Source organism: Sitophilus oryzae, unplaced genomic scaffold, assembly GCF_002938485.1.
Source record: "Sitophilus oryzae breed Bouriz unplaced genomic scaffold, Soryzae_2.0 scaffold_2014_pilon_pilon, whole genome shotgun sequence".
Lineage (NCBI taxonomy): Eukaryota > Metazoa > Arthropoda > Insecta > Coleoptera > Curculionidae > Sitophilus > Sitophilus oryzae.
In genome coordinates this window covers 873,460-891,795 of record NW_022146741.1, presented here as the reverse complement: position 1 = coordinate 891,795, position 18,336 = coordinate 873,460, and the positions used below count along the sequence as shown (strand labels likewise).

The window sequence follows — 18,336 nt, the reverse complement described above, 5'->3', positions numbered from 1 at the left end:
GTATTTTATACTTGAGAGCAATACATACATTATATAAAAATATATCACCTCTTGTGGAAGTTTGTTAAAAAATTAACTCACATGTATCACAGTTAATTTTATTACTAAAACCTAAACACAGTTTTTCATTAGTATAAATTTTTCATTAGTCTAAAATACATTGTCGCTGATATGTATGGAAACGGTCGACTATTGAATAAAATATACGAGGTACCGCAAAAAGTTAAATATAAAAGTTAAAGGGTTAATTATAAAAGTATACGGGATTGGTCATAAAGTCGTGGCACATCAAAGTTTGATTTTTTTAAAATAGAACCCCCTGTATATTATTGCATATTTCAATTCTTCCTTCAATTCTAAGCAAAAATAGATATCACACAATCTACCTCAAACCAACCGTTTCCGAGTTATTGACTTGAAAATATTACATAAACAATAATTCGATTTAATTAATTTCGATGTATTCGGTTTCATTTAGCGATGTCATTCTGCGCACATCTGTGATACTTTGACATTAGTTTTCAAGTTAGCATTTATAGATGGATAAAATCAGATTATATCAAGTCTGGAAATTACAAAATTTTCGTTTAACATTTCAAAACCAAAACTCGATATCTCGGAAACGGATAGATTTGGGCACATTATGGTGTATTACCATTTTTGCTTAAAATTGAAGGACGAATTGAAATATCCAATAATATACCGGGGGTTCCATTTAAAAATCCTATAACTTTTGTATTTAACTTTTTGCGTGACCTTTATGACTTTGCCCAATAATCGACCGGTTCCATACAAATCAGCGACCCTGTATATAAGTTCTTTATTATAAAAAATACTGGAATTTACAAGTATAACTTTTGGTAATATTAGCTGATGATATTAAAATTTTGTCGAAAGCAATTCTAGTTTTTTTGTATTAAATAAAATGCTTAATGTTTACAAACTATTTTTGATGCATTTATACAGTAAATTCCAGTAAAAAGCGTTTAGGAATAAATGCTATACAATAATCAGTTTTGTGAAATAAATTACAACATGTAGAATGATACATAAAATTTAATAATAATATAAAAAATTTTGTAAGACACTAAAATATTTGATTCATTTTCCTACCACAATATTTTATTTCACAGCTCCTCGTTTTTTTTTTAATTATTTAAGTAATAATTTTTATAAACTTGCTGCCATTTTTTGAACATACGGTATTATTGCAATATAACTACAATTTCATAAATGAAAGAAATGATAAAAAAAACAAAATAATTTTAAAGACCAAAGTATATAAAACAATTTTTTCTTCTTGTGCTTATAATTGTGTACTACCTTTTTGTTTTTTTAAACTATAACTTTTAATTACATCACCACTTAAAGTATAGCATAATAGTTCTGGATACACACTATCCATTTATTAATAACAACCAAAAACTCGACATCTTATTCTAAATTTTCTAGGATGTATTTAAGTATGTAATTGTAATTTATTTAATTTGTCTTAAAATGCCTCTTAACGTATCGGCTATTCACTTTTATTTTAATCTGGAAGACATGAATCAAATTACATAAAACACAAAATACATAATAAACGTAATAAAACATAAAATACAAACAAAAATACGAATTATTTCATATTTTCAGATAGCCAAACATATAAAAAAATATGAATTAAAAATTTTAAAAGGTTATGTTTATAAGAATTGCATTTGAAAATATGAAAACATAGTTAAAATAAGAAAACATGTTGAAAATGAAAGGCTCACGAGACATTTAAACAGTCATTCCAGGTAAAATTATTTTTAGCTGCGTACTTAATGCGTGAATATTTGGTACCTACCAGCAAATATACGGATTTTTTTTATTTTTTTTTTATAGAAACACAGAAAACATATTTGATTTCCGGGATTGAAATTAGTCTTTTATTTAAATAAGGGAAACATATCTTCGAAATCGCAGCCAATGAGTTGGCATGGCGTACGTAAAAATAAATTAGTATTTGTATGATTCATCTTTCCTTCTGGTGGATGTGTCAATTGCCAATTTTCTGTTAGATTACTTCCCAGGTCTAGAATATCCCTTTTGTCATAAGATATTTTCAGGTTCCCTATATCCTATAACATATAAAAAAATTATGTTTAAAATATATAAATAATACCTAGTTTAAAAAGTAAGACCCGAACATAGATTCAAAATGTATTTTAATCTGTACAGGGTGCCCCATTTTGGTTGAAATCATACGGTATCTCGGTTATTAGTAAAGTTAGGAGGATGCGGTTTCCACAAACCTGTCCTACTTTTTTGTCAAACGAAAAATGCTGTAAACAAAATTTTTATAGCTCTCTTCGTTTCTGAGCTACAGGGTCTTTTCGAAAATTTGGCAATTTGGGACAGCCCCGTATCTCCGTTATTGTGGATGATATCGAGAAGGTGAAAACTGATTCTTATCGAACTTTTTACGTAGAATACAGTGGCGTAGTCTGTTTTTCTACGGAAAAAATATTTTTGAAAATATGAACTAAAGTTATGTTTTTTCCAATGGACCGCCCTCTGTATTTATAAATTATTTGGTCCGTCTTGCTATGAGCTGGTCAAACATATATACCACTATATTTATTGTCAATTTACTCCAATATTTAAAATATATCAGTTTTTATTAGTAGGCCGTGATAAATAACATAAAAATCAAAATGTTATTTGCTAAAATACTCATACACACATTAACATTTTATTTGGGATTGATATATTTTACTTTTGAACTGTTACCACTGAATCTCTGAATATATTTTTCTTTCTTTATAACGGAATTTATTATAAAAGGATAGGTTTGTAAATATCTAAATGCTTGCATTATTACAGAATATTCCAGGTGTTCGACATTGTTGTAGTTGCCACGGAATATTTCATATTTTAAAAATCCCGAAAATCAGAAATCGAGAACGGACAAATCCAAGAATCAGGGAGGCCATCATATGGGTCCATTGGTTCCAATTCATTGATTTCAGAAATAATAATTTAACAAAATTCTAATATTTTCAAAGTAGTTAGTGAAAGCCCCATCTTGCTAAAAGTATATTGAAAGTATATTTCACGTAAATTACTTAAAGCAATATCTAAAAGTTTCCGTACGATAACTTTCAAGTTATACTTTTTTTATAATGGAAATTAGGTAATTTTTGAAATTAATAATAAATTATTAATTTTAGTCAAACATTTACAACCCCTAATATTAATCAAAACAGGATTCCACAGATATAATAGAATCGGCGACAGCGAGAGAAAAAAAAATATGATTGTTGTAGTTTTTTTTCTGGTTAAGTGATGTCTTATTATGTAAATTAGAGATAACATAAATTTGTTCCATTAAAGCAAGGAAGGTGATAGGAAGTGGATAAAATGAAAACTACATTTATTTAAATCGGTACTGTCTTTATTATACCGGGTGTGTCCCAAAAGTGGCTCATCCCCCATAATTTTTTTATATTTTCAAATAAAAAAACAAGATTTAGTATGTTAGTATATGACATAAATTAGGATTGATTGACGCATTCAATTTGTCATTCAATTTGTTGGTATAAAAGTTACAAGGTAATAAATGAATGAATAGGCTCCCTCGCCTCTAATCGGTGTTGTCATATTGTAATGAACTTATCCTTTTTAAACAGTATCCGACTTATAATTTAGTAGTATAAGGACTATTTAATACATCTATGGAATATTAAAACCTACTTTATTAAACTGTAGTATTAATATCTCAATATATGTGTATAACAAGAAAAAAAAAAATTGATAATATAAAGACGTGACAACATAGGCTGGATGAGGAAGGCTCGGTCGACTGTACCCAGAAGTAAACATGTGTATAAAAAAGCTTCTTTGACCGCGTTGAGATGTAAATAGTGTAGTCTATATTTTATTTTAAGTCTATGGTTTTTACCTTCTCGATACCTTTCCCAATAACAGAGATACGGGGGGTGTCCCAAAATGCAAAATTTTCAAAAAGACCCTGTAGCTCAGAAACAAAGAGAGCTATGAAAATTTTGTTTGCATCATCTTTCGTTTAACAAAAAAGTGGGACAGGTTTGTGCAAACTGCATCCTTCTTCTTCACTAATAGTAGAGATACCGTATGATTTCAACCAAACTGGGACACCCTGTACAGGGTGAGTCAACGATAAAGTCCATTATCTCATTTGTTTCGAGGTTGACAAAAAAATGTTAAACATAGAAGTTATAGGGGAGGTTAAGATACACGTTTTAAAATTATTGCAGAATATTATAAAGGGTATTTCAAAAAAGTGTGGCGGATTAAAATATGTTTTTTTAAATGCAACGCCCTATTTTTTATTTTATTTTTAGATTCTGTGAAAAATTCTGTAACTTTTTATGTATTAGGTTATATACTTAAAGTTATAAGTTTTTGTAATATTTCAATTTGTTTAAACAAATGTTATATTTTAGTGTAGTAAAAAATTGTCAGTGATGCCATTTTTTGGTTGTGACAGTTGGACTACTATATTTATATTAATATTGCGCAACATATTTAATAATATCTTAGTATATATTATGTAAAGTAATCAAAAAGGCAGCCAAAAATGCAATAATATACAGGGTGTTCCGAGGGGTGTTCCATTTAAAAAAATCATCCTGTACCACTTACTTTTTTGACCACCTTGTAGAATTTAAAATATTTTCCTGAAATACATCCTAATTCATACCTTAGGTTTGCACTTAAACAAAGTCCCTAACTTTTTTTATATGAGCTAGAGATGCTCGATGCACTATTGCCGGACCATGTATAGAATTTTAAAGTACCGTAATCGCAAAACATTTTCCGATGCACGTCATCAATCATATCGACATTGACACTAAAGTCTATAAACCTGACTAAATGAAATTTTGGCAAAAATGTTTAAATTTGTTGCATAATTTAATATACGGAGCTGTTCTTCATTTTACTTTATAGAGCAAATGATTGTAACAGATATATTTTATTTACATTAAAGCTGCAAAAATTAGTTTAAACCGAATTTTATTATCGCTATGTTGGTCACATTGCGCCGGTTTCAGCAAGGTCGTTTATTATTTAATAGTTATCCTAATGTCAGTCATTATTTTGTATAATATCGTGTTGTTGTTGCATCTTTGTGAGTAATTCTCGTTTTTTGCCTATTTTTATAGACTTTTTTAAGAACTAAATTTTCAACTATTTGTATTGCATTTCTTGAAATTGTGTGTTGAAAATATGCCGAAGCATTTAAACAGTCGAAGCAAAGAGCTTGTAGCTTCCCTGATAAACTATTTTGAACGAGAACGTGAAAATAAAGGTCATATTACCCTTGACTGCAGTCAGAGAAGTAAGTTTGATTGATAAGCACATTACACCACTTTCAAAGTTATTTCTACGTTAGTTTCTATAAAATTCTGTGATTATTAGTTTGTTCATTAATAGCACCCTCTTATAATACTTGTTATTACCACTTATGGCGTTGTAAGATGTACATCAATCAATAAATAAATAACCCAAAATAAATCTTCTTAATCGACTAGTTTTTGCCAATATGTAATAAGTAAAATAAGCTATAAAACAAATAAATCAATCAATTACTAAAATATTAGTTATTAAATTAAAAATAAAACGTATTTTTTAAAATGATATGATATATTGTTTGTCACTTTTAAATTAAGATTAATCTCATAAATCCATCACAATCTGGCAGCGCTGTCGCAATCGTTTGTCACTCAAAGTTGATCACGTGCATCGGAAATTGTTTTGCGATTACCATACATCAAAATTTTAAGGTATTTCGTTTCGGTGAGTATATTTAAAATTATTTTTTGTTTAATTTTCTAAGTGCCAATTAAACCCTCCTCTCCATCTAAAGGTTGATTCTCACTATACCTTCCATATCGGCTCCCTTCCGCATAAAATATTATGTAAATGAATAGGACGTTTCAAGTAAATGAATAGGTCAATGCACACTAGCCGTTCCGTTTCCCTTCCGTTCCATATCCTTTCCTTCCATACATTTTTTTTGGCGAACGGACTGAAGCGTGTCGGAAACAGCGTTGTCATGTTCTTACATTGTACCAGCTCTGTTAAAATTTTGTTGCTATTTATTTATTCTTTCACCTCTTAATTAAATCTATTACCATTCTCAAATGATACAAATTTTTAAAATAAAACTTCCGTAATGATATAAATCGTACAATAAAAAATATGGAACGGAAGCTTACGTATAGCGTCAATACAATAAAAAATACGGAACGGATATGGAATGGAAATGGAAGGTATAGTGAGAATCAAACTTAACACAGCATTTTCAAAAATGGAAGAAAGTTATTCATAACTTTAAACGTCTAAAGCCCTAGCGCAAGTCTTTCAGTATATTGACCGTTGATTTTATCTAAAAAAAATTGTCTAATGCAGTGGCGGCTCGTCAGGGTAGGCAAGATAGGCGGCGACGGCGCCTACCCTATAATTTTGTCAGAATTTAAGCGGTTTATTACATTACATTATTTATTATTAATATTGCCAATACACAAAAATACTATCAAAGTAAAACCTCTGAAGGCGGGTAAGGGGACAAATAACTCACAATAACTCACAATCTTTTAAAGACTGTGAGTTACCGCCCGCCCGAATCGCGCGTTTTTTTCTCCCACGTAGGACGAAGCGTTAGGCGAAATCTTCGGTCGCCTTTGCATGAAGTCGCGGTGGCTCGGTAGGCTTAGAAGTTTAAGGGATATTTCGTCCCGATATTTCATATGATTCATTATACGTAGTATTTAAAACTTTTACATGGAAATTCAAAAAACATTTACAGCAAATTTGAAACGTTTTTCGGGCTTGTCCAAGACGATTCAAAATGATATAACAGGTTGTATTTCAGAACACGCCACAGAACTAATATAGAATCCGAAATAAAAAGCGCGTTATATTATTCCGTCCAAGCAGGCGATACAACAGATATTACAGAAAATATTCAGTGTGTTATTTCCACAGGTTATTTCAATTCGATATGTTAATAAAAAGGGAAAAGTCAAAAAACTTGTTTGCGAATTTTGTTTTATTTTATGAAATATTAGATAACATTGTTATACATTTAGAAATAAGGTTTGTAAATACATATGTCTCAAATATTTTTATTTATCTATTGCTGATTCACAGAAGTTTAAACCTTTCCGGGACCGTGCGGGGTATTTTAGGTACCCCAGATGCGGTTTTTCTTTAATAACTTTTACAATTTTTATTTTTCACTTTTTTCTTCTCAGGTAATCTTAGAAAATATATTACAAAACACTTTTTTAACAAAAATATCCAAATGTTTTTTTATTTTCCGCGAAAAACTGAAATTTACTGCCTGGGATACCTCCGTTACTCCGCACAGCCTGCAATGATTCGAAATCCTACACGCACTATTCATGTTTTTTCGTTAAAAATTAAATGTTTTTTATATTAAACAAATACAAACTATTTAAATTATTGACGTTTTATTATAAAACTATAAAAATAATTATTAATAATTTACCAGAGTGACAAAATGGTAATAGTTTGTGAAATATTTCATTGGGGTATCTTAGCTACCCCACACGGCCTGAAACGTAACTTTTTGTAGCACGGTCCCGGAAAGGTTAATAATAGATATGAAAATTTCGATTAAAAAATAATTTAAGGAGAATGATCCTGGAAATATATTTCCAGAGACTTTCATATTGTTTGTTTTGATTGTTCAATCCTTCAACAATCTAATGATTTTACTGATATAATAATAAATAACTTTTCTTTATTAAGAGACCGACTTCCTTTTTTTATTAGTCTCGAAATACAGGGTGAGTTTCTTACGATGTTCTCTATGGGTATCTCGGAAACTACTGGAGAGTCGGTTAAATGGGGAAAGAATTGCAGTTTTGTGGAGTCATAAATATGCGTCTTTCATATTTTTGAAAATGTTCATGGCTTACTAGATATTTCGAAAAAAACACATTTCGGCTATTTTAAAAATTGTCCCTAATTCTATTATAAGCTATTTTAGACAAAAAGTTTTCAGATAAAAGTTGTAGATAATCACATTCTTTATGAGACTGTGTCCTCCGTTTTCTTCTATAGCCTGTCATTTTTGACATATGACACAAAAATATGTTTTTTTAAATGGAAACCATAGTTGGCCATGACTCCATAAAAAGCGCCAATTTTTAAGCTTTTCAGCGATATAAGCTATAATATATTTTCTTCGAAAAATTACTGAGTTATAGCCAATTCTTATAATTTTTAAACAATTTCACTTAGTTAGCCATGGAAACAAGTTCAATCGTCGTTGCTCTCGAGTGGCGGTACTAGAGAAGTTTAATTAAGTCGACCGGTCCTTTTATGAGAATAGGTAGTAATTCAGTTTTAAAAAGATACAACTCAAAACAATCGCGGAACATTTTCTAAAATAACTTAAAGTGTATGCAGTGATATTATTTTTTTAAGTTTTAGTTTGTTTAATGTAAATTGTAAGGAACCGTTTAGTAAATATTGTGACTTTTTATAAGTCATAAATCATAACAGAATAAGAATACCATGCAATCTAATTCTAGTTAAATTTAGTTATAGCCAATTCTAATCTAAAAGATTAGAATTGGCTATAACTAAATTTAACTTTCCTAACATGTCTTGAAAACCGTTCTCTAAAAAACGTAACATTCACCGGTCAACGTATCCTCGAAATTGTATGGTCAAGAAAAGTTGAACCAATAATCCCACACGCTTTTCTTCATTTGAAAAATTCATATTTACAATTTTTGGTAATTTTAATTTTCGAAGTTTGGATGTGACAGCTTCACATTTCTGAGAGCAAAGGCGATTAAACGTGTTTCCATGGCTAACTAAGTTAAATTGTTTAAAAATGATAAGAATTGTCTATAACTCAGTAATTTTTCGAAGAAAACATATTATAGCTTATATCGCTGAAAAGCTTAAAAATGGCGCTTTTTATGAAGTCATGGCCAACTATGGTTTCTATTTAAAAAACATATGTTTGTGTCATATGTCAAAAACGACAGGCTTTAGAAGAAAACGGAGGGCACATTCTCATAAAGGATATGATGATTTACAACTTTTATCTGAAAACTTTTTGTCTAAAATAGCTTATAAGGGAATTAGGAACAACTTTTAAAATAGCCGAAATTTGTTTTTTTCGAAATATCTAGTAAGCCATGAACGTTTTCAAAAATCTGAGGCGCATATTTATGACCCCACAAAACTGCAATTCTTTCCCCATTTAACCGACTTTCTATCTCAAGTAGTTTCCGAGATACCCATAGAGAACATCGTAAGAAACTCACCCTGTATATATCTAGATATATGAATAAGAGAATCTGTTTTTCTTTTAAATTTAATTGTCTATATACTTACGAATTTTTAAGTTTGCGTAAATAAATAAAATAAAATTCTATGATGTACTCCATGGTACTACCACAGATTAGGTATCCTATAAGTATACAGATAAAAATCTTGTCCCTAATTCTTGGTACGAAAATTGTTTTTTATGACGATGAGCAAACGAGTAAATTTTCTTGGGCGCAAAAATAAACTCCCGTTTAAAGAGCGTAATGACTGGGCCGGTCACAAGGCCGGTCAGGCGCTGTGCACAATTTTAGAGGCCATAAGTGGGCGTGCTTGTGCGCAAACTAGTAAACTAACTAGTGCGCGACTCCAAAAATTGGAACCACGAAAAACAATGCTTTTGACGATAAGTTTATAATCTGTATGATCTGTGGTACTACTATCTACCTTATTTATCAAAGTACTTAAAAATTAGCATCTGAGGAGATAAAAAACATATACTTGTACATTATGTCAATCATTATGTCACTACGTTGAATGCTGCTATTTTTGCTTTAGTTTTGTCCTTAATATTCTTGAGCTATGTTTTTAACTCAGAGGTAGGTAAATTTAGGAACTGGGTTAGGGTATTATGTAAATTTAGGGGGGGGGGCGGTTGCAAAAGATGCAACTATTATTTTGTTATTAGACTCTATAATAATTAACTCTCGTTAGACTCTAATGGAGGATGGATATATTGACACAAAATGGAAACGTACCTGTTTTCCCTCGTAAATATAACTTTTCTTGAATCGATAATCAATGTTTTCTAACGAGTCCAACGCCACACTTAAACATTTCATTAGTTCTTGTTTGCTTGATGGTTCTGCAGATCCGAAACAAGTTATCCGTTCGATATGGGATAGATCGGAAAAGTACGAATAAGTATGAACTGCTTTACACTGTATTATTTGACTCTTCGCCGATTTGATTTTGTTGGGTATGGAATTTATTTTGGCATTGGAATTCAGTTTTTTCATATCTAAAAAAAAATATTTTGATGCGTGTAATTTGGGTTATACAGGGTATTTCAAAAACATGTGCCATCTCTCCTGGGAGGATTCCTCTGGTAAAAATATTATTTATTTTTCATATTAACATATATCCGATTCTGCTTTGTTTTGTAGCTACAGGGGGTTAAAGTCTTTTTTAGTCGTTCGTTTAATCTTTTTTCGATTTATTATTATTTTCTTCCAAGTGCTTTTAGCGATTCGACTGGAATTTTGAGGGTATAAAGTTACCCTAAGTGCGACTAATTTCATTGGTTAAAAAAGTGTCGGCATATTCACCAGGGACGTGCATACGGGTTGTCACTGGTATATTTTTCTAGAAAAAAATATGTGCACACACTGTTTTTTCTTTTGTTTGGTTTGGTTTGGTTTGGTTTGGCAAAATTGAGTAGACTATTAAATGCTGATTTAAAGTCGTCTCGAAATGTTTTTGAAAATTTGAAATTTTTCTAGTTTTTAGGTAAAAAACATAATTTCTTGATAATACCGGGTATGTCTCAAATCTGGCTCACCCCTATAACTTTTTTATTTATTCAGATAAGAGAACGAGATTTGGTATATTAGTATAATATGTCATAAATTAGGATTGATTGACGTATTCAATTGTTTTTGGTCCCTTCCTGTTTCCCCAGAAATGATTACAACTTTTGATTTTTAACCCTCGGTATTTTGAATAGAATGACATCATATATTAAACTTTTGAAATTCTCGCTTAATAAAAAATCGTGTTTTAAAATTCAATCTAGTGTGTCATTTAACATAGCCAATATACTAATTCTTAATCAAGGAGCCTAGAAAAAATAGATTTGATTGTCTAATGTTTTAGTGTCTTGTCCTGGCCAGTTAGAAAATGCTCAAATCGTATTTTTAATCATATCTCTCATATATATTTTTTCAAATGGAACGAGGGTGGCTCATTAGCATATTTAGAAAAAGCATTTTTTTACGAATAATTTGATACCACACACTTGGTATTTCCAGTCAAATTTTCGTTACGAACCGCAAGTTATAATTTCAAATAAACCATATGCGAAAATGGGAAAAGTTGACATTTTCATAAATATGTCATTCTATTCAGAGTGTTATTTTCTATCAAATAAGGTAAAAAAATACCCAGGGGGCCATTTAAAAATTAAAAGTTATAGTCATTTCCGGTGAAACAGGAAGTGACCAAACCAAAAACAATTGAATACGTCAATCAATCCTAATTTATGTCATATACAATCATACCAAATTTTGTTTTTTAACTGAAAAAATAAAAAAGTTATAGGGGTTAGCCACTTTTGAGACGCACCCTGTATAGCAACATAGGTATTAGATTAAATTTACAAGAAAGAAAATCCAGAAAAGATCCAGTGGTTCTCAAAATTTTAGCAAACAATCTTTTTTTTAGAAATTTTCAAAGTAAAATAACTAAAATATGTTTCTTTTATCGAGATCTAACCCCTTAAAATACTTGCACTTATTTCAGGAACACCCTGTATATGGATACAACTTTTAATCGGCATTCAATGGCCTACACAATTATGTTAATAAGAGGAAAAAATCAGTGCGCACATGCTTTTTTAGAAAAAATATTCCAGTGGTAACCCATATGCACGTCCATGGTGAATCTGTGGACACTTTTTTTAGCATTAAAATATGTAGCACTCATAGTAACTTTTACCCCCCAAATTTAATTTGAATCGCTATTGGTGATTCTTGGAAGAAAATTCTAATAAAAGAAAAAACAGAGGACCAATCTCCTCTAGCTACGAAACAAAACAGAATCGAACCCATGTTGAATGAAAAATAAATTTTATTTTTGTGTGAGGAATCTTCCCACGGGAAATAGCACATGTTTTTTGAAACATTCTGTATAAAATATGTATGTCTCAACGATATTCATAGAACTCGTAATAATTTATATACTCCGTTCCTAAATACACTTCATTTTTAAGAAGACTAGAAATGGGCAAAACTGCGATCCTCCAATGGCAATTGAAACTGCGATTGCGATTTTTAAATCGCAGCGACTGTAACCTGCGATTGCAATTTTAATATTATTCACCAAACCAAATTATTCGTAAAAATGCTTTTTCTAAATATGCTAATGAGCCACCCTCGTTCCATTTGAAAAAATTGAAATAGGATTAAAAATACGATTTGGGCATCTTTTAACTGGTCAGGACAAGACGCGAACAATAGAGGATCAAATCTATTTTTTCAAGGCATATTGATCAAAATTAGTGTTTTTAACACAGCCATGACATTCTAGATTGAAATTTAAAATACGATTTTTAAGCGAAAATGTCAAAAGTTGCCATATGATCTGCCATTGTATTTTATCGAATAAAGTAAAAAAAATACCGAGGGTGCCATTTAAAAATCAAAAGTTGTAGGTTGTAGTCATTTCCGGTAAAATAGGAAGTGGTCATAAACAATTGAATACGTCAGTCAATCCTAATTTATGTTATATACAAACATACCAAATCTCGTTTTTTATTAGAAAAAATGAAAGGGTTATAGAGGTGAGCCACTCTTGAGAAACACCCGGTATATGATTGCTCGTGGCCCTAGAACATAATACCTTCTCTATAAATAAATAATAGATTACTTCGGGTTTCTCTTATTACCGATTCTGAACCGTCCTAGAACTGTGATGAGTATGCGCAGAAGGAAATATGAAGACATTATTTCTTTTGCGCATGCGCTGCAGAACTCTAGGACGGTTCAGAATCGTTAATAACAAGAACCCCAACAAAGCTAATATCAGAGAGAAAATTCAATCCCAGTTTACTATAAAATGCTTCAGTAGACCACAAAATTATACACGCAATAATATCGCAAATCGCAACTCCTAAAAATTCAAACTCGCAGATAGCAATCACGGGCCCAGTTTACAAAATCACAATCGCAGCAAAATCGCAAATCGTAGCCATAATATTACTGGTTGCTTAAATTGAAACTCGCAAATAGAAGAAATCGCAATCGCAATTGCCTATAAGAGCCAATCGCAGGTTGCGAATTTAAGATCGCTGCGATTGTATCGCAGTTTGCGATTTTTTGCTCATCTCTACTTATGACTTCTTAATGATATATCGCACTTACCCAAATTGTTTTTTTATATGCATATAACGAAAGTGACCCGCAACCCATCGATAATATTTCTATTTCATTTGATCGTCACTAGCCACCCCGTATTAGGGATGTTCGGTTCTAAGATTTCAGTACCGGTATCCGGTTTCACAAAGTACCGGTCCTACAACCGCTATACCGATTCGAGCAATTAGATCGGTGGGACCGATACTGAACAGGTATACCGGCTAGACCGGAAAACCGGTTGGACCGGAAGACCGGATGGGCCGAAAGACCGGTTGGACCGAAATAACAGTTTAGGTTGTTGTGCTAGTGAGCATATATCCCATGATACCGTATTAAAAAATATAAATAGAAAGTTTTCATTCCTGTAACGTTAAGTAAATACGGTAACGTAATAAATACTCTATTTTGATGTTTTTTTTTCGGAATATATGGTAAATCTGTCCGTTACCGTTATAACAATATTTATCTAACTTAAGATTCTCATTGTTTATTTTCATATTTTCGGCATATTCTTGATTTCTTGTTCAGCATTCTCCTTACTTACGAAAAATGGAAAAAGTACCGGAAGCTGCTGTTCTTGGAGATATAAATGGAGCGAAAATAAGATGCTATTTTATATATTTTAAATAATACAGTAGACGCTATAGAATATTGTTAAGTTTACGGGCATTTTAATTTATATAATATAGTTACATGAGTGATCCATGAGTAAGATGCCTTACTTGAATTTTAGATGTAGGTACTAAAAAAAGAAGACCAAGTTACTAGACCAAACTAAACTAGCAATGCTTTAAACATACATCAAAATAAATTACATTGCATGTTCCTGACCGTATTATACCGAATGATCGAAAAAAAACGGCGTCCAGTTAATTCGGAAATGAACATCGATTACATATCCCATATATTTTAACATATAAAATGACGATCTTCATTTCATAGCCGTCGCTGACGCAGTTTTTTTTCGATCATACCGTACCTAGAGTAGGAGAACACAATCAGTTTTGTACAAAAACCGGTACCAAAATCGTTTTATAAAGTTTTTTTGATTTTCATGTTATCATGAATTTATTTTTATGTATCGATAGAAATCGGTCTTTCGGGGCCGATTTAAACCGGTCTTCCGGTATCGGTACCAAAATAGATCTTCCGGTACCGGTGTCGAAACCGGTATACCGGTCATGTAAAAGACAATACCGATACCGGAATATTTCAAAAGTACGGGTCCTGGAACCGGTATACCGGAAGACCGAACATGCCTACCTCGTATCTCTTACCGTTTTCTAGGACCCTATGCGAGAGTCGAATTTGAAACACCCTGTATACATATTTACCTTTATCGCTTATAAAGTCGGATAGAGTGCATTTTGGAGTTGTGGGAATCAAATACGGTTCGTCAGAATGCAGATCGCATTTACAAGACAAAATATCCATACTGGACTGATTTCCTATAGTTTCTTGAATCTCAGATGCTATGGATTTGTTTACGATGTTTGAGATTAGTAAAGCTGTTGGAAGAGTCATTTTTTCTTTCTATAAAACATGGAAACATTTATAATATTTCTTTTTATAATAGAGTACTATAACGTAGACATCAATGATTTCACTAGAAATGAATACCTACCTACTGTAAGTCAACGATAAAGTTTCTTATTTCATTGGTATTGAGAGTTACAAAAATGCTACCATATGATCGAAAAAAAAACCGCGTCAGCGATGGCTATGAAATGAAGATCACTATCATTTTATATGTAAAATTATATGGGGAATGTCAGCGATGTTCATTTCCAAGCCAATTGGACGCCATTTTTTAGATCATACGGTACTTTTAAGCAATGTTATACGGTACTTTTAAGCAATACATGTTATACAGTACTTTTAAGCCTCGTTCCTTAATAATTTTTAGATATAGTTTAGGCGCCTCTCATGAGGCTCCAAGGAAAACGACAGTTTGTATTGAAATGAAATTTTGCGTAAAAATATAGAGAGACAATACAGGGTGTCCTCAAAAAAAGTTACATATCAAAATTGTGTTTTTTTGTAATGGAACACCCTATATATTAATTGATTTCTGGATTCTGAGAGAAAAATAAAGGTGAGTTTTATAAGAGAAGTATATGACTAAAATGTAAGGTTTTGACATATTTAACATTTTCTAGAAATAAAGAACAATTTTTGAATTACAATAAAAGCTACCTAAATTGGAATTTACCCGGTATAGCCTAATATGTAGTTAAATTAACTATTGTACTTTAAATCAAATTAAAACTTGATCCAAAAAGTTATACAGGGTGCGACAAAATTAATATTAAACATTGGTCACCTTTAAAAGCATGTTACTCTTTTATTTTAAATTCAACACCCAGTATATTATTCCGATTTTCAATGGAGAATTCATGTCTCTTCAAAATACTATTAATTAAAGAGAATTGATATGATTCTATTAGTTGGTGAATCAGGTGAATGCAGTGTGCATTCACCAATTAATAGAATACTTAAATGCCCCTGATTTTATCTAGTCTGTTTTTTTATGGGGATATGTTAAAGACTAGCGATGGGAACTATCGAATGAATTAGACTATCGAATGGTTAATGAATGAATGATTTCAACTATCGAATGGTTTTATTCGAATAAAATCATTCATTCATTTGTAAACTAAAGCATATGTCAATTAAAGACAGTGTTTAAAAAACTCGATCAACTATTGTCGACAACATGAGAGAAATTATTGTAGCTGCTTTTTGACGTAGAACTCCACATATTATTTTTAAAATGAAACGATCCTTTTGAAAAGACAATCATTTTATGCAGTTAACAGGAAAATACGCATTTTGAGCATTTGATTTCATTTGATTGATCATTTTTGTCATATATAATTATAGGTTTATATCTAGTTTTAATTGTGTAATAAATAAAATATGTTTTAAACGTGTATCTTTTTATTACCGTTGAGTATTTTACTCTACAAGCTTTAATTTTTCTTAAATTATTAACAAAAGGTATATCACAGCCACCCTAGATTTTTTCAAATAATAAAGATCTACTGACCCAAAATCATAAAAATTATAATATCTAAGAAAATCTTTGTCTGAGGGGTAGGCATATAATATTTTGAAGATATATAAATTTCCCATTGAACGCCGGAATAATATACTAGGTGTTCCATTTAAAATAAAGGAGTAACTTGCTTTTAAAAGTGACTAAAGTTCCATATTAATTTTGTCCCACCTTGTATAACTTTTCGGGTCAAATTAAAATTTGGTTTAACATACAATGGTTACTGTAATTAAATATCAGGCTATACAAGGTCAGCTAAAATTTAGGTAGCTGTTATCGAAACTTAAAATTTACTTTTCATTTTCACAAAATGTGAAAGATGTCAAAATCCTAAGATTTTAGGTATATGGTTTTTTAATAAAACTCACCTTGATTTTTTTTCTAGAATCCGAAAATCAGTTAATATATAGGGTGTTATATTAGAAAAAAACACAACTTTGATGTGTAACTTTTTTTGGGGCCACCCTGTATAATTCTATATATTTTTATAAAATAATGCTTTCAGTTAACCTACATATGCTGCCAAAATGTCATTTCGATATAAACTACCGTTCTCCTTGGAGCTTCCGCGGCGTATGAGAGGCGCCACCCTGTATAATGAAAATTGGTCTATTTGAATAAAATAAACTAAATTTCAAGAGAGATTTTATTTTTCGCAAAGCAAGTATTGCACACGTTTTTTTTTCGTCAAAGGCCCTTCTAGTATATGCCAGATTTTTTAAAATATTTCTTTAAATATACACCTATTTTGGTTCTGTCTGATTTTGAAATTTCAAGTGCCTCCAATTTTTTTATAATACATTTTATTTATATTATTTTTTTTTCTAGATTGCCTGTCTTAAAAGTTAAATTCATTTATAGTAATTTAAATTTTATAAACATACATTTTTATTTCTTTATTATTTTATTCTCTTACCTGTAAATAATTTCCAAAGTCAAAATATTTTTATAAATCTTTTATTTCACATATTTGGTGCACTCACATACTAAACATGATAGTAATCTGAACAATGTGTTGTGTATTTTAGTTTGTTTTTTATATATTTTTATAAATTTCTTAATTTTTTATTAAATTTTATATGGCGCCATCTAGTACACGACGATAATAATAAGTTATAGGGCAGCCTTTATCGATTAAGAGCATTCTGTAATTTTCAGTATTGATTGAGTAGTAGTTCTGCCATCTTTTGTATAGGTGGCGCTCAAATAAGGTTATGAACATATTTTCCTAGATGGCGCAAGAATAATTTTAATTTTACCCTTGATTATTATATATAGACAAGGATTTTACTAAGATTTTACTGCTTTAAAATTTCTAAATTATCTTCTTAAAGTTGTATAAAATACTTTCTATTTAAAAGAAAAGACAAAATTTGAAAATGAACTATTTTTTGATATTGATTCTTTTAATAGTAAATAATTTTAATTTATTATTAAAACATTCTGGGTTTTAAGAAGACAATATTATTTATATAAATATGTTTTTATGTCAAGGTTATTAATATAATAATTCTAAATTCTATTCTTGCGTTTGGTTTGTGTTATCAGTCGTCTTAAAATTACTGTTTAAATAATTAAAATATTTTATTTCATTTATATCAGCGCCACCTAGTGGTCAATGGTGTCGTTCTTTAACTTGGTATTGATGGAATAGAGCAGATGTCTGTACCAGTATGAATGTTATTTATTTTGCTACAGAAGTTCGCTAACAGATGGCATGAGCTTAGTGTTTTCAAATATTTTATCAAATATTGTATCTCTCGAAATATACAAGGTGATTAAAAAATCTTCATGAATGTTCGATATACGATATATTGATTGCCA

The 18,336-nt window shown here is 30.6% G+C and overlaps 1 protein-coding gene across 1 annotated transcript; it reads right to left on the bottom strand.

Moving 5' to 3' along the window:
• Nucleotides 1-1,330: 1,330 nt before the first annotated feature.
• LOC115884110 lies at nucleotides 1,331-17,538 on the bottom strand. Its single transcript, XM_030902601.1, has 4 exons — nucleotides 17,429-17,538; nucleotides 14,789-14,987; nucleotides 10,080-10,342; nucleotides 1,331-2,105 (listed from the first exon to the last, which is right to left on the bottom strand). The coding sequence occupies exons 2-4, from the start codon at nucleotides 14,976-14,978 to the stop codon at nucleotides 1,914-1,916; spliced, it is 645 nt and encodes a 214-aa protein (XP_030758461.1). The 5' UTR covers nucleotides 14,979-14,987; nucleotides 17,429-17,538; the 3' UTR covers nucleotides 1,331-1,913.
• Nucleotides 17,539-18,336: the final 798 nt, after the last annotated feature.